At 39.3% G+C, this 25472-nt stretch overlaps 1 protein-coding gene across 1 annotated transcript in view; it reads right to left on the bottom strand.

The window, feature by feature from the left end:
* Positions 1-219: 219 nt before the first annotated feature.
* The window catches only part of LOC307069800 (uncharacterized protein), a gene marked incomplete at its 3' end in the record, with an annotated part of 70138 nt that continues 44885 nt past the window's right edge, over positions 220-25472 (bottom strand). Inside the window, 6 exon segments of the mRNA XM_079728115.1 lie at positions 220-532; positions 534-697; positions 701-856; positions 858-1160; positions 15086-15271; positions 16749-16812. Coding sequence (XP_079584241.1) covers positions 220-532; positions 534-697; positions 701-856; positions 858-1160; positions 15086-15271; positions 16749-16812 — 1186 coding nt within the window.

Raw genomic sequence — 25472 nt, 5'->3', positions numbered from 1 at the left:
CCACTAATGTGTTATATGTAAAGAAAGAGTAAAAAAAAATGCCTGTAACGGAAATTCAAGTCTTAGTAAGAATAATACTTTGGGGTGGGAGCACTTCCTGAAGCTTCTCATATAATGATCACCTACTCTACCAAGGTAAAGTCAGATGTTTTAAACAGTTTTTTCTGTCAGTGAAGATGTAGCTGAATATTATTTTAGAAGTTTAGAAGCAAAGAAGGCTTATGCCCCTTTTGCCATAACTTTCCTCGTTGCCCCTTTAACATCCTTATTCCTCAGGCTATATATTAGGGGGTTCAGCATGGGTGTCAAAGCCCCATAAAACACTGAGATAAACTTGTCCTTGTCAGGGGATGACTTGGACTGTGGTTTCATATACATGGAAATGGCTGCCCCATAGAAGATTGCCACCACAGTCAAATGAGAACCACAGGTAGAAAAGACCTTGAGCCTACCCTGGGCTGAGCGAATCCTTAGAACAGCAGTGGCAATTCGGACATAGGAGAGGAGAACAAACCCAAAGGGTAGGAGCAGGGAAAATACTTGTGATGAAGATCATAAGCTCATTGAGGCTGGTATCAGAACAAGCCAGCTTAAGAAGGGAGAGAATTTCACAGACAAAATAGTTGATGACATTAGCCCCACAGAAATGAAGTTGCAGGGATAAGATGAGCATGGTAGTGAGCACAAGTGATGCCCCTCATGAGGTAGCAGCCAGCCAAACACACACTGAGCCATTCATGACCACAGAATAGCACAGGGGATTGCTGATAGCAACCACATGATCATAGGCCATAACAGCCAGCAGGAGGCACTCTGCTGTGGCCAAGACCAAGGAGACACTTATTTGGGTCAAACAATCGTGGGTAAGAGAGGTAGGGATGAGTAGAGAAACAATGCACCAAGGCCTGGGGCATGGAGACTGTTCCATAGCAAAGGTCTAAGAAAGACAGATTACTAAGGAAGAAGTACATTGGAGTGTGGAGGTGGGGGTCAGTGTGGATAAGAAAGATGATAAGTCCATTCCCCAATAATGTTCTGAGGTAAGTTATCAGCACCAATGTGAAAAATGTGACTCTCCATTCAGGATAGTTAGAGATTCCAATAAGAAGAAACTCAAATACTGCTGTAGCACTGTCCATGGCCATTCTTCCCACTTGCCACTATTCATTGGATGGGTGCCAATGTAGTTGCCTAATTTTACCTGAAAGAATGAGAATAAAGATGGAGGGATGGTATGAGAAAGTTGGAAATAACTAGGGTGTACAGGATCATTCTCGTTGTCCTCTTCAAAAGATATAAGAATACAGGGCTTCCCTGGTGGCGCAGTGGTTGAGAGTCCGCCTGCTGATGCGGGGGACATGGGTTCGTGCCCCGGTCTGGGGGGATCCCACATGCCGCGGAGCAGCTGGGCCCGTGAGCCATGGCCGCGGAGCCTGTGCTCCGCAATGGGAGAGGCCACGGCAGTGAGAGGCCCGCGTATGGCAAAAAAAAAAAAAAAAAAAAAAAGATATAAGAATACAAATGAGATATCTATAATGGAAACAGAGGCAAAGTTAAAAATCTACTCCCTCCCGTGGAAAACAGCAAATTCCCCATCCTTGTGAAATGGTTATATGAAAAGTTCTGCAGCCCACTTTTGCCAGATACTTTTTAGTATCATTTTTTTTCCAAGTAAGAACAGAGGAAAAGGAGGGCATCTTCCTGCTTCTCTCACTCGTTCTCCATTTTCAAAGATAAATCTGATTCATAGAGATGGTTGAACCTCTGTCAGCTTGAGTTACTAATCTCCACCAAGAGGGTATCTTCTGATAGTCTTAGCTAAAATATTGCCTATTCTTTTGTCTGTCTGTCACTCCTAGATTGTTCATACCTCCATTTTCCCATTGTGTTAGTATCTACCACGGTGCTTGTCCTAGAGTCCTGCCAAGTATTTCTTTTTGAAAAAAATAAATTTATTTATTTATTTTTGGCTGTGTTGGGTCTTCATTGCTGTGCGCGGGCTTTCTCTCGTTGCGGCGAGCGGGGACTACTCATTGTGGTGTGCGAGCTTCTCATTGCAGTGGCTTCTCTTGTTGCGGAGCACAGGCTCTAGGCACGTGGGCTTCAGTAGTTGTGGCACGCGGGCTCTAGAGCACAGGCTCAGTAGTTGTGGTGCACAGGCTTAGTTGCTCCGCGGCATGTGGGATCTTCCTGGAGCAGGGATCAAACCCATGTCACCTGCACTGGCAGGCAGATTCTTAACTACTGTGCCACCAGGGAAGCCCCCAAGTATTTCTTTGATCTGAACTGATATTATGTAAATACAGTATGTCATGGAACCCTTGAGGTCTATGAAAACCCTCTGCTAATGTCTGTGGTTGGAGTTACATTTCCAGGTTCTCTGGTGTTTTCTGTGTTGTGATTGCTGAGCCCCAGTTAGCAATGTGAAAATCTAATGTGATGTTTCTAAAAGTATGAGTGGTAAGGAGTGACCAGCCTACCTGAAAAGTCACTCTCTTCTCACCCTCATCACTCTCTTTTCCCTCACGCTGCTTAATTTTCCTTATAGCACATTCCAATATTTGAAACTACATTAATGATTTGATTGTTTATTACTTCAGCGGTCCCCAACCTTTTTGGCACCAGGGACCGGTTTCCTGGAAGACAGTTTTTCCTCGGACGGGGCGGGGTGTGCGGGGGGATGGTTCAGGCAGTAATGCGAGCGATGGGGAGCGATGGGGAGCAGCAGATGAAGCTTCACTTGCTCGCCCGCCGCTCACGTCCTGCTGTGTGGCCCGGTTCCTAGCAGGCCAGCAGACCGGTACTGGTCTGCAGCCCAGGGGTTGGGGACTCCTGTATTACTCGATTACTTGTCTCCCACTCGAATGTAAATTTATTGAGAACAGAACCTTGTCTGCTTTGTTTCCTGGCTTATCCCTAGTATCTAGAACAGTGCCTGGGGCATCATAAGGAGCTGATATCGAATGAATAAATGAACGTATAAAGTCCTGGGCTGTTACAGATATTATTCAGAATCTAACTGCTCCTCTTGCCACCTGCACTGCCATCCTTTATTCCAAGTCATTGTCATTATTCACCTGGATTTTGTCAATAACTTCCTTATTGGTTCCCCTGTTTCTGGCTTTGCCTCCATTCAGTTCAAATGATTCAGTTATATTGTAAGTCAGATCAGGTTACTCTTCCATTAAAAAATTTCAATAGCTTCTCATTTCAACCTAATTAAACACCAACCTCCTTACTGTGACCTATCAGGCACTACATGGTTTGCCTCCCCTTTACCTATATGACCTCTGTTCCTACTACTCTTCCTTGCTTACTTTCTTCTAGTCACACTGGCCTCTTCACTGTTCCTTAAACACTAATGGCACATCCCTTTCTCAGAGCCTTTGATCTCTTTGATCTTGCTGCTCCATATTTCTGAAACCGAGATCCTTGTATGGCTTACCTTCTCACTTCTCTCAGGTCTTTACTCACAGCGCATCTTTTTAGTCAGTTCTTCTTTGGCCACCCTGTCTAAAAGCTCATCTCTAGCCCCTGGCATTTTATGTTCCCCTTTCCAATTCTCTTTAGAATTATTATTTCTAGCATCTTGTATATTTTATCTATTAATTATGTTTATTGATTGTTTCTCTCAACTAGAATGCATACTCAGTGAAGTCACTGCTATATGCCCAAAACCTAGAATGGTGCCTGGTGCATGGAAGGTGCTTAAGAATTATTTGCTGAATGAATGTGTGAATGGAACTCTTTAGCTTTTCCACAATGAAAGACAGCCTCTCTTTTTCCATCTGCCTCTTCCCTAGATATTGCTGTTTATATGGCAAGCACCCCCTAATGTGTATGTGATCCTTCATGAGATTAACTCTCCCTTTTCTTCTAATCCCTTCCTTGAAGCTTCTGTTACTCACTGGCTATTTCTCTGGATAAGTTTCTTCCCCTCATTGGCTTAGATTTTTATTTGCAATCTAGTTAAACTAAGTGATCTCTAAGAGCCCTTCTAGCTCTAACATGCTAGGATTCTCTGATTTCCCTCAATTAAAAGGAAGACAAAACAAAACTTAACACTCCTCAGAATATGAGGAATCTACTACATTTTCCTCCATTGTTGGAAATTCATGTGGGCTACAGAAGGGGTTTACTAAGGGATGAAGTTTCTCTAACCATCTTTGAAATGGGAGACTCGCTTGTCCTTAAAAGTCTTTAGCAAAGAAGATTCTACAGTTCCCCCACTTCCCTGTCCTGGAGTCCAAGTAACCTGTCCCTGTGTCTAGTCCTCTACTTTGTTCAGCCTCTCAGACAGGCTAAGTACATAAGAATGGCAAATTCATGGAAGTGAAAGTGTATGTGCCACTTGTGAAGTGTCAAACACATGTAAGGGAGGGAGAAGATAGTAACTTGCCTTCACAGGAGTGTCCTCAGATCTTGAGAGACCTAATGAGATAATCATTTCCACAGAGGGAAAATGCAGAAAGATGAGAGTCACATGGCTGTATGAAACAATGTGCAGAAGCCTGTTATATTTTAATTTAGTACAGTCATACCTTAAATTTCTTTGTGGTCTATGTTTAACTCTCAATTACCTATATATGGGCCATTCACAGTAGAATATCTAAAAAGATGATGGACAAGCTGCAGATGGGAGGAGGAACTGGTTTTGCATAGAAGTAGATGGCTGATTATTATGCTATTTAAAAGTCTCTGTTGCTCCTAGAACTCTATAAAGCACACTGATTTTGCTGTTAAATATTGATAAATAAATGTTTTCCCTCCTTATATGAACCTATAATTCTTTTTTTTTTTTTTTTTTTTTTTTTTTTTTTTTTTTTTGCGGTACACAGGCCTCTCACTGTTGTGGCCTCTCCCATTGTGGAGCACAGGCCCCGGACGCGCAGGCTCAGCGGCCATGGCTCACAGGCCCAGCCACTCCACGGCATGTGGGATCTTCCCAGACCGGGGCACGAACCCGTGTCCCCTGCATCGGCAGGCGGACTCTCAACCACTGCGCCACCAGGGAAGCCCAGAACCTATAATTCTTAATGACCAGCAGGATGTATTTTATTTCTCCAGTATTGAGGTATTATTTATGGAGTCTATCCCTCATTCTTTCATGAGCCTAGCTGAATAAATTGATGAGCGATTTGATTAAAAATTGGTGATCTGTCTATGGTTGCGGGAAGACTTGTTTTTAATGGTGTTAAGCTTACTGATAGAGATTGGGATCGAACCCATGACCTTGCCTCCATTAGTACTGTGTCTGAACCTATGGAATTAAAATTGATGTCAACTTCCCTTTCACACTTAAAGGCTACTCAGCATCTAAACTGAGGGACCTATTAATCATTTAGTCTGGGCCCTGCTTTCCAAGGCAGTGCTGATTGTCTCATCCTAAAATTATCGTTAAAAGATTCCTGGAAAACTGGGCTTAGAATGTTTCCCATCTTAGTCTTGTTGCCTGCAATTATTTATATAGCCTAACTTTTCTTTCAACTAACAGCTGCCCTCTTGCCTTCCTGGAGGTCACCCATGTCTGATAAATGGTTAGAGGTTAAAAAAAAAAAGTGGGAGGGGGAATGAAAGAAACTGGAGCATTTTCCTGTTACTGACTTACCATTGGAGGTTCCCCTCAAGTACCAGTAGGTGGAGCAGAATGAGACTGCTGAAAATACCAAGTTTCCAACGGTTGTCAGGTTTGGAACATGACGATATCTGTGCAAACTCTCCTGGTGAGATTTCAAAAGCCTTCCCAGCTTCTCAAACTCTCAAATGCCTGGAAACCTCTGAAGAAAAAAAATTTTTTTTGATTAGATCAAATTACAGTTGCCAGAAACTTTAATGTGCAGCCCTTGGTGATGGTATCTGATTAAATTATTTAATTTCTTAGGCAAACATTTCTTTCACTGTCCTTTGACTCATGTACATCTTTGTTCTATCTTCCCTAGAAAAGTTATAACAAGGACGATTGAGGTCATTTGAATACTTTGCATCAAGACCCTTAGGTTATTTCAATTTTCGACCTGCTAGATTAGACATCTTTTTTTTCCTGTTGGCAATATTTATCTATCTGTTATCTTATCTTGATGAACTGGAACACAATTAAACCAAATTGTCACTTTCTTTAGAAAGAGGGAAATGATAATAAAACATGCAGCATCCAGGGCTTTAAACTAAATTGGATGATTTCAAGGAAGTGTCCTGGGCTCTGTGTATACCCTACCCAGTTTCCTACTATTTCTCCACTACCTATTTTCAGTGCCGGAGTGTGAAAGTGTACAACCTGAGGACTCCAAGGTCCTGAGCATCCCTCGGTCAGCAAAAAGATCTAATGACAGTTACTCTACCCACTAAGGCTGGACAATAGACTCAGGCGTTTCAAAAGCATTAAACTGGAGTTGAAGTGCAAAGCTGTTTGGTTACCCCTCACTTGTCCAGAAAATATAACTACCAGAACCTGCCTTTCATTGAGCAGTATGGTTTTTATAAATTGTGCCGTTCCTCCCCTTCTCTTGATCTAGGTTAAGAATCCATCGATACATGTTTACCCGGAAGCTGTCACCAGAGCTCTATCTCTGGGAGCATACTTTGCTCTGAACTAAATCTATAAATCCTACATCATCAGCATACTTATGATGTCTGGGGTCTGATTCTCTTCCAGATTCAATTCCAAATGCAGGGAGAAAGTTGATGAGCTGCTCAGTAACTTAAATAACTTGAAGTTCCAAAGTGCTACCAGACTATTTATCTCACGAGTACAGTTCAAAGTTTCTGGTCTTCAGCAGAAAGAAATAATTAGCTTGTGAGAGCTTCAGGGACCTCATCCCAAACAGGCAATTAAATTTTGCCAAACCAGAGCTGTTTGAAAAAAAAGTAGTATTTTGTGTAGGGAAAACAAATAAAGAGAAAGGAGACTTTTGAGACCATGAGACTTCTGTATACCACTGTTGAGCTTTCCAGAGAACTAAGAAATAATTCTTTTTTATTTTGGTCCATAGTCTCTTCACATTCTTTCAGTATTAAATTGGTGTCGTGACAGAGCCTGCAGCTGGTAGAGAAATGTCTATCAGGGGACAGCTGGGATAGAGAGTGCACAACAGAGGGTGCATGTGTTATTGATTCCCACGTTGAAATAGCCCTTATGTTTGCCTTTCCATTCCCACTTCCACCACCCCAGCCTGCTCAAAGAGCTTCCATGGGAGCTTCTTTTCAACTGTATCAAGTCATGTGACATGCGAGGCCAACTGTGGCAGTTCCTCATCTATCATTTAACATTCATTTGTTCGCGCATTTACACATTAATATATTTATTCTACAAATACTTAATGAGTACCCACTGTGTGTTAGGCAATGTGCTTTGCATTGAAGATACAACGGAGCAAAAAAAAAATTCTGACACAGTTCCCACTTTCATGGAGCTTACTGTCTGGTAGGGAAAACTGACATTAACCAAACTATCAAGAATATAAATACGCACCTGTGGTAAGTGCTATGCAGACAAGCTACTTGGTGGTATTTGTTATTGATTCCCACATCCACCTCTGTCTCCTATGACTGCTCAACAAGTTCTCTCCACTTAAGTCTGGTTACCTTCTTCATTGCTCCATGAGTGCTCACCCCTAATCCTTCTACACCAATGATCCTGATGTTATACCAACTTGGAAAGCAAAATAGCACCTAATCCATCTTTCAACACTAAACCTAGTTTTTGGCTCTTTTGTTATCTATTTTGTTACATGGTTCTCTATGTTATCTGATTCTTCAGCTATATCATAGGTAACCAGAAGCCAGATACTTGTTTTTCTATTTCTTTAGGACTTTTTATGGTAGTGCCAGTAGATAATAGGGTAGTGGGAAGCAGTCTGAGGTGGTAGTTATGGCTGTGTACTCAGGGGCATGCCAACTATGTGACCTTGTTCAAGTAATCCAAATAATCTGAGCCTAATTTTCCTTTTTATAGGAAATGAGTAAATACATGGATATGCTTTTTTTTGGTCCAAATAATTTTATTTATTTATTTATTTTTAAAACATTTTATTGGAGTATAATTGCTTTACAATGGTGTGTTAGTTTCTGCTTTATAACAAAGTGAACCAGCTATATGTATACATATATCCCCGTATCCCATCCCCCTTGTGTCTCCCTCCCTCCCACCCTCCCTATCCCATCCCTGGAGGTGGTCACAGAGCACCGAGCTGATCTCCCTGTGCTATGCAGCTGCTTCCCACTAGCTATCTATTTTACGTTTGGTAGTGTATATATGTCCATGACACTCTCTCACTTTGTCCCAGCTTACCCTTCCCCCTCCCCATATCCTCAAGTCCGTTCTCTAGTAGGTCTGTATCTGTATTCACGTTTTAGCCCTAGGTTCTTCATGACTTTTTTTTTCTTAGATTCCATATTTATGTGTTAGCTTACGGTATTTGCCTTTCTCTTTCTGACTTACTTCACTCTATCTGATACACTCTAAGTCCATCCACCTCACTACAAATAACTTAATTTCGTTTACTTTTATGGCTGAGTAATATTCCATTGTACGTATGTGCCACATCTTCTTTATCCATTCATCTGATGGTGGACACTTAGGTTTCTTCCGTCTCCGGGCTATTGTAAATAGAACTGCAATGAACATTTTGGTACATGACTCTTTTTGAATTATGGTTTTCTCAGGGTATATGTCCAGTAGTGGGATTGCTGGGTCATATGGTAGTTCTATTTGTAGTTTTCTAAGGAAACTCCATACTGTTCTCCATAGTGGCTGTACCAATTCACATTCCCACCAGCAGTGCAAGAGTGTTCCCTTTGCTCCACACCCTCTCCAGCATTTATTGTTTCTAGATTTTTTGATGATGGCCGATCTGACAGGTGTGAGATGATATCTCATTGTAGTTTTGATTTGCATTTCTCTAATGATTAATGATGTTGAGCATTCTTTCATGTGTTTGTTGGCAATATGTATATCTTCTTTGGAGAAATGTCTATTTAGGTCTTCTGCCCATTTTTGGATTGGGTTATTTGATTTTTTGTAATCGCGCTGCATGAGCTGCTTGTAAATTTTGCAGATTAAGCCTTTATCAGTTGCTTCATTTGCAAATATTTTCATCCATTCTGAGGGTTGTCTTTTGGTTTTGTTTATGGTTTCCTTTGCTGTGCAAAAGCTTTGAAGTTTCATTAGGTCCCATTTGTTTATTTTTGTTTTTATTTCCATTTCTCTAGGAGGTGGGTCAAAAAAGATCTTGCTGTGTTTTATGTCATAGAGTGTTCTGCCTGTGTTTTCCTCTAAGAGTTTGATAGTGTCTGGCCTTACATTTAGTTCTTTAATCGATTTTGAGTTTATTTTTCTGTATGGTGTTAAGGAGTGTTCTAATCTCATACTTTTACATGTACCTGTCCAGTTTTCCCAGCACCACTTATTGAAGAGGCTGTCTTTTCTCCACTGTATATTCTTGCCTCCTTTATCAAAGATAAGGTGACCATATGTGCGTGGGTTTACCTCTGGGCTTTCGATCCTATTCCATTGATCTATATTTCTGTTTTTGTGCCAGTACCATACTCTCTTGATTACTGAAGCTTTGTAGTATAATCTGAAGTCAGGGAGCCTGATTACTCCAGCTGCATTTCTCATTTTAAAGATTGCTTTGGCTATTTGGGGTCTTTTGTGTTTCCATACAAATTGTGAAATTTTTTGTTCTAGTTCTGTGAAAAATGCCAGTGGTAGTTTGATAGGGATTGCATTGAATCTGTAGATTGCTTTGGGTAGTACAGTCATTTTCACAATGTTGATTTTTCCAATCCAAGAACATGTTTCATCTCTCCATCTATTTGTATCATCTTGAATTTCTTTCATCAGTGTCTTATAGTTTTCTGCATACAGGTCTTTTGTCTCCTTATGAAGGTTTATTCCTAGATATTTTATTCTTTTTGTTGCAATGGTAAATGGGAGTGTTTTCTTAATTTCACTTTCAGATTTTTCATCATTAGTGTATAGGAATGCCAGAGATTTCTGTGCATTAATTTTGTATCCTGTTACTTTACCAACTTCACTGATTAGCTCTAGTAGTTTTCTGGTAGCATCTTTAGGATTCTCTATATATAGTATCATGTCATCTGCAAACTGTGACAGCTTTACTTCTTCTTTCCCGATTTGGATTCCTTTTATTTCCTTTTATTCTCTGATTGCTGTGGCTAAAACTTCCAAAACTATGTTGAATAAAAGTGGTGAGAGTGGGCAACCTTGTCTTGTTCCTGATCTTAATGGAAACAGTTTCAGTTTTTCACCATTGAGGACGATGTTGGCTGTGGGTTTGTCATATATGGCCTTTATTATGTTGAGGAAAGTTCTCTCTATGCCTAATTTCTGCAGGGTTTTTATCATAAATGGGTGTTGAATTTTGTCAAAAGCTTTCTCTGCGTCTATTGAGATGATAATATGGTTTTTCTCCTTCAATTTTTTAATATGGCACATCACGTTGATTGATTTGCGTATATTGAAGAATCCTTGCATTCCTGGAATAAACCCCACTTGATCATGGTGTATGATCCTTTTAATGTGCTGTTGGCTTCTGTTTGCTAGTATTTTGTTGAGGATTTTTGCCTCTATGTTCATCAGTGATATTGGCCTGTAGTTTTCTTTCTTTGTGACACCTTTGTCTGGTTTTGGTATCAGGGTGATGGTGGCCTCGTAGAATGAGTTTGGGAGTGTTCCTCCCTCTGGTATATTTTGGAAGACTTCAAGAAGGATAGGTGTTAGCTCTTCCCTAATTGTTTGATAGAATTCACCTGTGAAGCCATCTGGTCCTGGGCTTTTGTTTGTTGGAAGATTTTTAATCACAGTTTCAATTTCAGTGCTTGTGATTGGTCTGTTCATATTTTCTATTTCTTCCTGATTCAGTCTTGGCAGGTTGTGCATTTCTAAGAATTTGTCCATTTCTTCCAGGTTGTCCATTTTATTGGCATAGAGTTGCTTGTAGTAATCTCTCATGATCTTTTGTATTTCTGCAGTGTCAGTTGTTACTTCTCCTTTTTCATTTCTAATTCTGTTGATTGGAGTCTTCTCCCTTTTTTCCTGGTGAGTCTGGCTAACGGTTTATCAATTTTGTATATATTCTCAAAGAACCGGCTTTTAGTTTTACTGATCTTTGCTATCATTTCCTTCATTTCTTCTTCATTTATTTCTGATCTGATCTTTATAATGTCTTTCCTACTGCTAACTTTGGGGTTTTTTGTTCTTCTTTCTCTAATTACTTTAGGGGTAAGGTTAGGTTGTTTATTCGAGATGTTTCCTGATTTTTAAGGTAGGATTGTGTTGCTATAAACTTCCCTCTTAGAACTGCTTTTGCTGCATCCCATAGGTTTGGGGTCGTCGTGTCTCCATTGTCATTTGTTTCTAGGTACTTTTTGATTTCCTCTTTGATTTCTTCAGTGATCACTTGGTTATTAAGTAGTGTATTTTTTAGCCTCCATGTGTTTGTATTTTTTACAGATCTTTTCCTGTAATTGATATCTAGTCTCATAGGGCTGTGGTCAGAAAAGATACTTGGTACAATTTCAATTTTTTAATATTTACCAAGGCTTGATTTGTCACCCAAGATATGACCTATCCTGGAGAATGTTCCATGAGCACTTGAGAAAAATGTGTATTCTGTTGTTTTTGGATGGAATGTCCTATAAATATCAATTAAGTCCATCTTTTTTAATGTATCATTTAAAGCTTGTGTTTCCTTATTTTCATTTTGGATGATCTGTCCATTGGTGAAAGTGGGGTGTTAAAGTCCCCTACTATGAATGTGTTACTGTCGATTTCTCCTTTTATGGCTGTTAGTATTTGCCTTATGTATTGAGGTGCACCTATGTTGGGTGCATAAATATTTACAATTGTTATATCTTCTTCTTGGATCGATCCATTGTTCATTATGTAGTGTCCTTCTTTGTCTCTTGTTATAGTCTTTATTCTAAAGTCTCTTTTGTCTGATATGAGAATTGCTCCTCCAGCTTTCTTTTGATTTCCATTTTCATGGAACATATTTTTCCATCTGCTTACTTTCAGTCTGTATGTGTCCCTAGGTCTGAAGTGGGTCTCCTGTAGACAGCATATATATGGGTCTTGTTTTCGTATCCATTCAGCTAGTCTGTGTCTTTTGGTGGGAGCATTTAATCAATCTATATTTAAGGTAATTATCGATATATATGTTCCTAGTCCAATTTCCTTAATTGTTTTGTGTTTGTTATTGTAGGTCTTTTCCTTCTCTTGTGTTTCTTGCCTAGAGAAGTTCCTTTAGCATTTGTTTTAAAGCTGGTTTGGTGGTGCTGAATTTTCTTAGCTTTTGCTTGTTTATAAAGTTTTTAATTTCTCCATGAAATGTGAATGAGATCCTTGCTTTGTATAGTAATCTTGGCTGTAGGTTTTTCTCCTTCATCACTTTAAATATGTCCTGCCACTCCCTTCTGGTTTGCAGAGTTTCTGCTGAAAGATCAGCTGTTAACCTTGTGGGGATTCCCTTGTGTGTTATTTGTTGTTTTTCCCTTGCTGCTTTTAATATGTTTTCTTTGTATTTAATTTTCGATAGTTTGATTAATATGTGTCTTGGCATGTTTCTCCTTGGATTTAACCTGTATGGGACTCTCTGTGCTTCCTGGACTTGATTAACTATTTACTTTCCCATATTAGGGAAGTTTTCAACTATAATCTCTTCAAATATTTTCTCAGTCCCTTTCTTTTTCTCTTCTTCTTCTGGGACCCCTATAATTCGAATGTTGGTGCGTTTAATGTTGTCCCAGAGGTCTCTGAGACTGTCCTCAGTTCTTTTCATTCTTTTTTCTTTATTCTGCTCTGCAGTAGTTATTTCCACTATTTTATCTTCCAGGTCACTTATCCGTTCTTCTGCCTCAGTTATTCTGCTATTGATCCCTTCTAGAGTAATTTTAATTTCATTTATTGTGTTGTTTGTCATTGCTTGTTTCCTCTTTAGTTCTTCTAGATCCTTGTTAAATCTTTCTTGCATTTTCTCTATTCTATTTCCAATATTTTGGATCATCTTTACTATCATTATTCTGAATTCTTTTTCAGGTAGACTGCCTATTTCCTCTTCATTTGTTAGGTCTGGTGGGTTTTTACCTTGCTCCTTCAACTGCTGTGTGTTTTTCTGTCTTCTCATTTTGCTTATCTTACTGTGTTTGGGGTCTCCTTTTTGCAGGCTGCAGGTTCGTAGTTTCCGTTGTTTTTGTTGTCTGTCCCCAGTGGCTAAGGTTGGTTCAGTGGGTTGTGTAGTCTTCCTGGTGGAGGTGACTAGTGCCTGTGTTCTGGTGGATGAGGCTGGATCTTGTCTTTCTGGTGGGCAGGTCCACGTCTGGTGGTGTGTTTTGGGTTGTCTGTGGACTTATTATGATTTTAGGCAGCCTCTCTGCTGATGGGTGGGGCTGTGTTCCTGTCTTGCTAGTTGTTTGGCATAGGGTGTCCAGCACTGCAGCTTGCTGGTTGTTGAGTGAAGCTGGGTGTTGGCTGGTGTTCAGATGGAGATATCTGGGAGATTTTCGCCGTTTGATATTATGTGGAGCTGGGATGTGTCTTGTGGACCAGTGTCCTGAAGTTGGCTCTCCCACCTCAGAGGCACAGCACTGACTCCTGGCTGGAGCACCAAGAGCCTTTCATTCACATGACTCAGAATAAAAGGGAGAAAAAGTAGAAAGAAAGAAAGAGGATAAAATAAAATAACATAAGATAAAAAATAAAGTTATTAAAATAAGAATTAAAAAAAATTATTAAGAAAAAAATTTTTAAGTAAAAAAACAAAACAAAACAATGTTCTGACAGAGCCCTAGGACAAATGGTGAAAGCAAAGCTATACAGACAAAATCTCACATAGAAGCATACACATACACACTCACAAAAAGTGGAAAAGGGAAAAAAATAATATATCTTCTTCTCAAAGTCCACGTCCTCAACTTGGGATGATTCGTTGTGTATTCAGGTATTCCACAGATGCAGGGTACATCCAGTTGATTGTGGCAATTTAATCCACTGCTCCTGAGGCTGCTGGGAGAGATTTCCCTTTCTCTTCTTTGTTCGCACAGCTCTCGGGGTTCAGCTTTGGATTTGGCCCCGCCTCTGCATGTAGGTCGCTAGAGGGTGTGTGTCCTTCGCTCAGACAGGACGGGGTTAAAGGAGCCGCTGATTCGGGGGCTCTGGCTCACTCAGGCTGGGGGGAGGGAGGGGTACGGAGTGCGGGGCGAGCCTGCGGCAGAAGAGGATGGCGTGATGTTGCAACAGCCTGAGGCGCGCCGTGCGTTCTCCCGGGGAAGGTGTCCCTGGATCATGGCACCCTGGCAGTGGCGGGCTGCCCATGCTCCCTGGAGCGGAGGTGTGGATAGTGACCTGTGCTCACATACAGGCTTCTTGGTGGCTGCAGCAGCAGCCTTAGTGTCTCATGCCTGTTAGCCACGGCTCGCGCCCGTCTCTGGAGCTCCTTTAAGCAGCGCTCTTAATCCCCTCTCCTCACGTACCAGGAAACAAAGAGGGAAGAAAAAGTCTCTTGCCTCTTTGGCAGGTCCAGACTTTTCCCCGGACTCCCTCCCGGCTAGCCGTGGTGCACTAACCCCTGCAGGCTGTGTTCACGCCGCCAATCCCAGTCCTCTCCCTGGGATCTGACCTCCGAAGCCCGAGCCTCAGCTCCCAGCCCCCGCCCTCCCTGGCGGGTGAGCAGACAAGCCTCTCGGGCTGGTGAGTGCCAGTTGGCACCGATCCTCTGTGCGGGAATCTCTCCACTTTGCCCGCCGCACCCCTGTTGCTGTGCTCTCCTCTGTGGCTCCGAAGCTTCCCCCCTCCGCCCCCCGCAGTCTCTGCCCATAAAGGGGCTTCTAGTATGTGGAAACCGTTCCTCCTTCATGGCTCCCTTCCACTGGTGCAGGTGCCATCCCTATTCTTTTGTCTCTGTTTATTCTTTTTTATTTTGCCCTACCCCGGTACGTGGGGAGTTTCTTGCCTTTTGGGGGTCTGAGGTCTTCTGTCAGCGTTCAGTAGGTGTTCTGTTGGAGTTGTTCCACATGTAGATGAATTTCTGATGTATCTGTGGGGAGGAAGATTATCTCCGGGACTTACTCTTCTTCCATCTTCCTCCTCCCCCCTAGGTACGATGATTCTGGCCCGCTGTCCCCACGACTGTCGTGGCTTCGGCCACCGAGGCCCCTCCAGAGCCGGCAGCCTCAGTGAGGCCGCCCTCCCCTTGGGCTCCGGGGCAGTTCCATGACGGCGGAGGGAAGAGACCCCGAGCCGGGAGTTCCAGCTCTGTGGAAACACCCATGGATATGCTTATAATAGTGCCTGGCACATGGTAAGTTTCAATAAATATTAGCATTGTTAGCTATTTTTGCTTCTACAAACACATTTGCATAAATTGGTTCCTATATTTTATAAATGAGAAAATTGTAGCCTAAAGCAATGAAGTGAATTGACTGAAGGTCACACAATTAATTTGAGACAGAGATGGATATGAAACTCAGAGTTTAGTACTTCCAGATCACTGACTTTTAGAAATTATCCATATGGTCTTTTGCTTGATGCTTGCTTTGAGGGCAAATGTATCAAAGCTGGTACTGAGCAGGATTTTTTCCAGGTCTTTGGGTAACTCAGAGTGACATGATATTGTTACCACTTTATTAAGACATCTGTCTTTAGCTGGAGCTTGTTTCCCTGCCAATTAGAAAACAGTAATATTTAGGGTAAAGAATGAGTTCTTATGAGAGTACTTAACTTCAGTCAGCCTTATAACCACTGAATGCATCCCTAATGTGTCATTTCTCAAATTGGTTAAAAGGGAGGACCTAATGAGAGAGTGGACACCTTACAAGCTGCCTGACTTTGAGCAAGTCACTTCAACTTTCTGGGGCTCAGTTTTTTGTTTTTTTTTTTCTGTTTTTTTACTGCACAGACCATTTCTAAGGCCCATTCCAGCTATGACATTCTTGGTTCTAGAGAAACTCTTCCTATTCAAAGCATTCTTTTTTGATAGTGGGTGATAAATATCTTTCTTGTATATGGAAGACAGCTAAGGAAGTTATGTTAAGTCCTAGTAAATGGGTGTCAGGAAAGATCTGGGTTAAGGTAAAAAAAGGAAACATTTGTGGATTCTGTAGCTTAGTGTAGGGAGGTATCCTAACAGTCAAATGAAGCCCTTTGAAGACTGAACAGCAGGAGTTACTGTGGGCAAAGGGAAAGAGGCAGGGGTTGGGGACTAAGCTGGTGGGAATACATTTCTCTGTTTCGGAAAGATTGTGACTAGTAGAAGACCTCTTCAGTAACTCTGCTTCTGATGCACTCTTGAAAGATCCTTAGTCAGAGGATGAGCAAAAGAAAGAGTGTGTAGTGGTTTCCAAAGGGCTGACTGTAGTATAAGCAATTCCTCATCCTAGTCTTTGGGTGCCTGTCTGGAATTATGCACAAAATTATAATCTTCATTTAGCAAGTAACAATTCTGCCTTCTCCTTTTCCTTCATGTTACGAGGTAGACCTGAACCACGTGTTAGCAGAAAAAAAGGGAGATGAGGTTCCGGGGAGGACTGATTAGCCAAACATCTCATAATGGTCTTTAAAAAGATTTATAAGGAAATTTGTCTTAACATTGAAATATGATGTGCTCATCTTCAATTGGAAAAATGTTCTTCCCACCTGTGATTCTTTGAGGTTGATCCCAGACAAACAGAACACATCTTTTTCTTTTTGAAAAATTCACGCTAAATATTTATTTCTTGTAATTGCACAGTACCCAAGTGCGTCTCTGTATTTGGCCCTTGCTGTCAAATACAAAGGCAAGAATTTGCCTTTGAAAACTAAGGATCAGTAAAAGAAGAAATATAAGAAAAACACCTTAATGAATGATCACTAAAGGGAACCCACAACACTGCCTTATTAACTTTGAAAATATCTGTGAATACCAGATTGAAAAAATAAAGTAAGGTTTGAGACAAATGTCCCATCTTGCCTATGACAATACATTGGTAACAATATAAGCTATAAGTTTAGAATAAAGGAAGGGAACCCTAATTAATGTAACATGCAGTAAGATTATTAAATGCTTTATCCCAGGTCCAGCAGTGCCTAGGGTACAGCAGGTACCCCATAAATATTTGTTGAAATAAAGAATGAATCAGTGAATGCCTCCTTCTAGAGGTGGTTCAGACTAAATACTGTAAAGTCATTCTTTCCCTCCAAATTCAAATATTTTCCATTTGAAACATATTAAAGTAAAGGGCTATGGTGTGACTACTAAGGGTCTAGGGTTTTAACTTTTGAATGGTTTATAAAGGAACTTACAGAACGCTTCTAACAGCTTTGTGTCTGGAGGTTTGTCCAGGCTCAGGAGGCATGATTAGCCTCAGTGCATTGTTCAAAGTTGAGCAATTAAAAATTATTTCTTACAAACCCCCAAAGATGCCACACTGGGCATTGTTAAGAAGTTGGCAGACTTGGCAGTTAACTTCACCTGAAACTTCCAGCTGTATGATGACATACTAATTGTAAACAATGGGGAAAATGTAGAACTCTTCCTCAAGATGAGAGTGGAGGAACTTTGAAGGCTTAAAAACAAGAAAAAAATGTTCTGTATGAACAGAAGCCAAGCAGTGGGATTTAATTTCAAAAACTTTTTATGAGTTTCACACAAGAGAGTTGTACCAGATGTGCTCATTTAAATGACACAAATTTTAGAATATGAGACTTTATCATAAATGACCCCAATATAAAAAATACAAATGCCCTGTGGGGGAGATCTGGGTTCTAGGCTTGGCTGTGTCACAAACTTGCGTTAATATTGTAGTATGTCTATTAACCTCTTCCTGTTTGTGAAATGGTGAACAATAATCCCCACTCTAAGTACTGCATATGGGCATTGTAAGAACCAAATTATATACTGAGTATGAAAGACACTTGATGATAAAGAAATATGCAAATTCATGGAATTATTTTAAGGGTTTTAAATAGAATCAGAACAAGCCTATAGATCTCAGGATTAGGTCTAAATTTCAGGTAGAATACACTGTGCCTTATCTGTCTTTTTTTGGGGGGGGAATATATATCCATAGATATATAGATTAGCTCATTTACCTTTACAATAGACCTATGAAACACATAATAATTTGTAGATTAAGAAATGGGCTTAAGGAGATAAAACAGTTTATATAGGAAGTGATAAGCAATGTGCCTAGAACATAAGAAACACTTAACAAAAGGCAGTTAGTATTATGGAAATTCTTTTGTTTGTTTGTTTATACTGCAGGTTCTTAATAGTCATAAATTTTATACACATCAGTGTATACATGTCAATCCCAATCACCCAATTCAACACACCACCATCCCCACCCCACCGCGGTTTTCCCCCCTTTGTGTCCATACGTTTGTTCTCTACATCTGTGTCTCTACTTCTGCCCTGCAAACCGGTTCATCTGTACCATTTTTCTAGGTTCCACATACATGCGTTACTATACGATATTTGTTTTTCTCTTTCTGACTTACTTCACTCTGTATGACAGTCTCTAGATCCATCCACGTCTCAACTAATGACACAATTTCGTTCTTTTTTATGGCTGAGTAATATTCCATTGTATATATGTATCACAACTTCTTTATCCATTCGTCTGTCAATGGGCATTTAGGTTGCTTCCATGACCTGGCTATTGTAAATAGTGCTGCAATGAACATTGGGGTACATGTCACTTTTTGAATTATGGTTTTCTCGGGGTATATGCCCAGTAGTGGTATTGCTGGATCATATGGTAATTCTATTTTTAGTTTTTTAAGGAACCTCCATACTGTTCTCCATAGTAGCTGTATCAATTTACATTCTTGCACCAACAGTGCAAGAGGGTTCCCTTTTCTCTGCACCCTCTCCAGCTTTTGTTGTTTGTAGATTTTCTGATGATGCCCATTCTAACTGGTGTGAGGTGATACCTCATTGTAGTTTTGATTTGCATTTCTCTAATAATTAGTGATGTTGAGCAGCTTTTCATGTGCTTCTTGGCCATCTGTATGTCTTCTTTGGAGAAATGTCTATTTAGGTCTTCTGCACATTTTTGGATTGGGGTGTTTGTTTCTTTGCTATTGAGCTGCATGAGTTGTTTATATATTTTGGAGATTAATCCTTTGTCCGTTGATTCATTTGCAAATATTTTCTCCCATTCTGAGGGTAGTCTTTTCATCTTGTTTATGGTTTCCTTTGTTGTGCAAAAGCTTTGAAGTTTCATTAGGTCCCATTTGTTTATTTTTGTTTTCATTTCCATTACTCTAGGAGGTGGATCAAAAAAGATCTTGCTGTGATTTATGTCAAAGAGTTGTTCTTCCTATGTTTTCCTCTAAGAGTTTTATAGTGTCCCGTCTTACATTTAGGTCTCGAATCCATTTTGAGTTTATTTTTGTTATGGTGTTAGGGAGTGTTCTAATTTCATTCTTTTACATGTAGCTGTCCAGTTTTCCCAGCACCACTTATTGAAGAGACTGTCTTTTCTCCACCCTACATTCCTGCCTCCTTTATCAAAGATAAGGTGACCATATGTGCTTGGGTTTATCTCTGGGCTTTCTATCCTGTTCCATTGATCTATCTTTCTGTTTTTATGCCAGTACCACACTATCTTAATTACTGTAGCTTTGTGGTATAGTCTGAAGTCAGGGAGTCTGATTCCTCCTGCTCCATTTTTTCTGTCAAGACTGCTTTGGCTATTTGGGGTCTTTTGTGTCTCCATACAAATTTTAAGACGATTTGTTCTAGTTTTGTAAGAACTGCCATTGGTAATTTGATAGGGATTGCATTGAATCTGTAGATTGCTTTGGGTAGTATAGTCATTTTCACAATATTGATTCTTCCAATCCAAGAACATGGTATATCTCTCCATCTGTTGGTATCATCTTTAATTTCTTTCATCAGTGTCTTATAGTTTTCTGCATACAGGTCTTTTGTCTCCCTAGGTAGGTTTATTCCTAGGTATTTTATTCTTTGTGCTGAAGTGGTAAATGGGAGTGTTTCCATAATTTTTCTTTCAGATTTTTCATCATTAGCATATAGGAATGCAAGAGATTTCTGTGCATTAATTTTGTATCCTGCAACTTTACCAAATTCATTGATTACCTCTAGTATTTTTCTTGTGGCATTTTTAGGATTCTCTATGTATAGTATCATTTCATCTGCAAACAGTGACAGTTTTACTTCTTCTGTTCCAATTTGCATTCCATTTATTTCTTTTTCTTCTCTGATTGCCGTGGCTAGGACTTCCAAGACTATGTTGAATAATAGTGGTGAGAGTGGACATCCTTGTCTTGTTTCTGATCTTAGAGGAAATGGTTTCAGTTTTTCACCATTGAGAATGCGGTTTGTTGTGGGTTTTTCATATATGGCCTTTATTATGTTGAGGTCGGTTCCCTCTATGCCCACTTTCTGGAGAGTTTTTATCATAAATGGGTGGTGAATTTTGTCAAATGCTTCTTCTGCATCTATTGAGTTGATCATATTGCTTTTATTCTTCAGTTTGTTAATATGGTGTATCACATTGATTGATTTGCGTATATCGAAGAATTCTTGCATCCCTGGTATAAATCCCACTTGATCATGGTGTATGATCCTTTTAATGTGTTGTTGAATTCTGTTTGCTAGTATTTTTTTGAGGATTTTTGCATCTACATTCATCAGTGATATTGGTCTGTAATTTTCTTTCTTTATAGTATGTTTGTCTGGTTTTGGTATCCGGGTGATGGTGGACTCATAGAATGAGTTCGGGAGTGTTCCTTCTGCAATTTTTGGGAAGAGTTTGAGAAGGATGGGTGTTAGCTCTTCTCTAAATGTTTGATAGAATTCACCTGTGAAACCATCTGGTCCTGGACTTTTGTTTGTTGGAAGATTTTTAATCACAATTTCAATTTCATTACTTGTGATTTCTCTGTTCATATTTTCTGTTTGTTCCTGGTTCAGTCTTGGAAGGTTATACCTTTCTAAGAATTTGTCCATTTCTTCCAGGTTGTGCATTTTCTTGGTGTAGAGTTGCTTGTAGTAGTCTCTTAGGATGCTTTGTATTTCTGCAGTGTCTGTTGTAACTTTTCCTTTTTCATTTCTAATTTTATTGATTTGAGTCCTCTCCCTCTTTTTCTTAATGAGTCTTGCTAATGGTTTATCAATTTTGTTTATCTTCTCAAAGAACCAGCATTTAGTTTTATTGATCTTTGCTATTGTTTTCTTTGTTTCTATTTCATTTATTTCTGCTCTGATTTTTATGATTTCTTTCCTTCTGGTAACTTTGGGTTTTGTTTGTTCTTCTTTCTCTAGTTCCTTTAGGTGGAAGGTTAGATTGTTTACTTGAGATTTTTCTTGTTTCTTGAGGTAGTCTTGTATAGCTATAAACTTCCCTCTTAGAACTGCTTTTGCTTCATCCCATAGGTTTTGGATCATCACGTTTTCATTGTCTTTTGTCTCTAGGTATTTTTTGATTTCCTCTTTGATTTCTTCAGTGGTCTCTTGGTTATTTAGTAACGTATTGTTTAGCCTCCATGTGTTTGTGTTTTTTACGTTTTTTTCCCTGTAATTCATTTCTAATCTCATAGCATTGTGGTCAGAAAAGATCCTTTATATGATTTCAATTTTCTTAAATTAATGAGGCTTGATTTGTGACCCAAGATGTGATCTATCCTGGAGAATGTTCCGTGTGCACTTGAGAAGAAAGTGTAATCTGCTGTTTTTAGATGGAACGTCCTATACATATCAATTAAATCTATCTGGTCTATTGTGTCATTTAAAGCTTCTGTTTCCTTATTTACTTTCATTTTGGATGATCTGTCCATTTGTTTAAGTGAGGTGTTAAAGTCCCCCACTATTATTGTGTTACTGTCGCTTTCCTCTTTTAGAGCTGTTAGCAGTTGCCTTATGTATTGAGGTGCTCCTATGTTGGGTGCATATATAGTTATAATTGTTATATCTTCTTCTTGGATTGATCCTTGATCATTACACAGTGTCCTTCCTTGTCTCTTGTAACATTCTTTTTTTTTTGTGTGTGTGGTACATGGGCCTCTCACTGTTGTGGCCTCTCCCGTTGCGGAGCACAGGGTCCGGACACGCAGGCTCAGCAGCCATGGCTCACGGGCCTAGCCATTCTGCGGCATGTGGGACCTTCCCGTACCGGGGCACGAACCCATGTCCCCTGCATTGGCAGGTGGACTCTCAACCACTGCGCCACCAGGGAAGCCCACATTCTTTATTTTAAAGTCTATTTTATCTGATATGAGTATAGTAGTTTTCTGGTACCATCTTTAGGATTCTCTATGTATAGTATCATATCATCTGCAAACAGTGACAGCTTTACTTCTTCTTTTCCGATTTGGATTCCTTTTATTTCCTTTTTTTCTCTGATTGCTGTGGCTAGAACTTCCAAAACTATGTTGAATAAGAGTGGTTTCTTGAGGTAAGGTTGTATTGCTCTAAACTTCCCTCTTAGAACTGCTTTTGCTGAATCCCATAGGTTTTGGGTCGTTGTGTTTTCATTTTTATTGGTTTCTAGGTAATTCTTTATTTCCTCTGGTTTCTTCAGTGATCCATTGGTTGTTTAGTTACATATTGTTTAGCCTCCCTGTGTTTGTGTTTTTTATTTCCTGTAATTGATTTCTAATCTCATAGTGTTGTTGTCAGAAAAGATGCTTGATATGATTTCAATTTTCTTAAATTTACCGAGGCTTGATTTGTGACCCAAGATGTGATCTATCCTGGACAATGTTCCATGTGCGTTTGAGAAGAAAGTGTGTTCTGCTGCTTTTGGATGGAATGTCTTATAAATATCAATTACGTCTATCTGGTCTAATGTGTATTTGAGGCTTGTGTTTCCTTATTAATTTTGTGTCTGAATGATCTGTCCATTGGTGTCAGTGGGGTGTTAATTTCCCCCACTCTATTGTGTTATTGTCAATTTCCCCTTTTATGGCTGTTAGTATTTGCCTTATATATTAAAGTGCTGCTATGTCGTGTGCATAAATATTTTCAATTGTTTTTTCTTTGATTGATCCCTTGATCATTCTGTAGTGTCCTTCCCTGTCTCTTGTAACAGTCTTTATTTTAAAGTCTATTTTGTCTGATATGAGTATTGCTACTCCAAATGAAATTCTGTGAAACCTTTAAGAATGAGGTAACTTCAAAATTATTTAACCTGATCCAGAACATTCAACATTGTTTCTTAAAAAGCTTGACCATTAAAGTATCTGACTCAAGAGCACCTGAGAAGTTCAAAATTGCTTTTCTTTTTTTAAAAATTATTTATTTATTTATTTATTTTGGCTGTGCTGGGTCTTAGTTGTGGCATGTGGGATTTTGTTGTGACATGTTTAGTTGCGGCATGCTGGATCTTTAGTTTCGGTATGTGGGTTTGGTAGTTGTGGCATGTGGGCTCCTTAGTTGTGGCATATGGACTCTTAGTTGCAGCACGCAAACTCTTAGTTGCAGCATGCATGTGGGATCTAGTTCCCCTACCAGAGATTGAACCTGGTTCCCCTGCATTGGGATCATGGAGTCTTATCCACTGAACCACCAGGGAAGTCCCCCAAATTGCTTTTCTAACCCAGACATTTTGAATTATAGACCTGAAAGTGAAGTCTGGGAATCTGCATTCTTATCAAGTTTCCAAAGTGATTCTTATGCACACAAAAGATTGAGAATCACTGGCAGAGATTGGAAAGTTTTCAATGTCTTCCTAAGCTTGAATATCACCAATATCAAAACCTGACAAAAATAGTATATATAAAAAAAGCCCTCATATCAATCATAATATTGAGGCAAATATCCTAAATAAAATTTTAGCAAATAGAATAAAGCAGCACAAGTGGAGCTCATTCCCAGAAAGCAATGATGGATCAGTATTAGAGAATCTATTCATTTGATTAATAATAGCATAATGAAGTCCAAATTCTTCAATATTAAAAACAAGGCCTTCCATGATATGCTTCTGACTGCTTCTGCAGGCACAGCTTTTACCACTCAGTGTGTCACACTTTGAACTCAAACAATAATGAATGGTTTTATCACTCCTCTCTCACACACACCATATGGTTTCTCACTACAATGTATTCTCATCTCCCAAATTTTCCTCTTACTCCAATTATTATTATTATTATTGTTATCATTATTATTTGTGTATGTTTGTGTTAAAAACACTCAATATAAGACCTACTCTCTTAGGAAATTTTAAGTACACAATACAGCATTGTTATCTATAGGCACTATGTTGTATAGGAGATCGCCAATACTTGTTTATTTTGCATAACTGAAACTTTGGACCCTTTGATCATCACCTCATTGTTTCCCCCTCCATTCAGCCCCTGGAAACCACCATTCTACTCTCTGCTTCTATGAATTTGACTATTTGAGATTTCTTATATAAGTGAAATAATACAATATTTGTCTTTCTGTGTCTGGTTTATTTCACTTAGCATAATGTCCTCCAGATCCATCCATGTTGTTACAAATGGCAGGATTTCATTCTTTTTAAAGGCAGAATAACATTTCCCTGAATGGTAATACAACATTTTATTTATCCATTCATCTGTCGATGAATATTTAGGTTGTTTCCATATTTTGACTCTTGCTACATGTGTTGTTTAAGGTAAGTTTCAGTTTGGGCACTGCCAACTCAAACATGGCTTTCCTGACTCTACGCGAGGTATCTTTTGCCCTGTTTCTTAGAATATTCCAAGCATATATCACACATATACACACATATGTTATATATACAGACTATTCCAGTGATTGTGCTATAGACACAGTGGTGAATACTGACTGCCTTTAAGGAACACTCAGTTTCTTTGAAGAAGCCATCGCATAAATATATCATTACAGTGCCATGTGATAATACACGTGGAATAGAGTCTGTATTCATTAAATATATTTGAATAATAAATGAATGAGTGTCAGTGGGAGGCAAATTTGTTCCACATGGGCTCAGATGCATGTTCAGGATGAAATTTTCATTTCTCACCTTGTGGTTAATATGTTAACATAATAATATTTATTGATTCTTTTAGGCCAATCACTCTTGACTGCTTGGGATAAATTCAGCTTGATCATTGTATATTAGTATTTTTACATATCTTTTGACTCAATTAACTCTTTTCAATTTTAAGATTTTCTTTTAATCTAGGTCATGAGAGAGAATGGCCTATGAATTTCCCTTCTCACAGTGTCTTTTTCTGGTTTGGATAGCAAGATTATAATAACTTCACAGAATGAGTTAGAGAGTATTACCTATTTTATTTTTTAGAATGTATTATTTAAGATGGAAATAATCTGCTCCTTGATATTTTGGTAGAAAACACCAGCAAGAACATTTGGGTGTGGTATTTTCTTTGTGGGAAAGTTCTTAGTACTGCTTCTTTTTTTTAAATAGTTATTGGACTATTAATACTGTATATTTCTAATAAATTTTGGTAATTTATATGTAACTAGAACTTTATTTTTTTCACTTTTTGGCATAAAGTT

This window comes from Hyperoodon ampullatus (genome assembly GCF_949752795.1).
Source record: "Hyperoodon ampullatus genome assembly, chromosome: X".
In the NCBI taxonomy this organism is placed as follows: domain Eukaryota; kingdom Metazoa; phylum Chordata; class Mammalia; order Artiodactyla; family Ziphiidae; genus Hyperoodon; species Hyperoodon ampullatus.
Note: the sequence above shows the minus strand (reverse complement) of the source record. Positions and strands in the feature narration are given on the sequence as shown.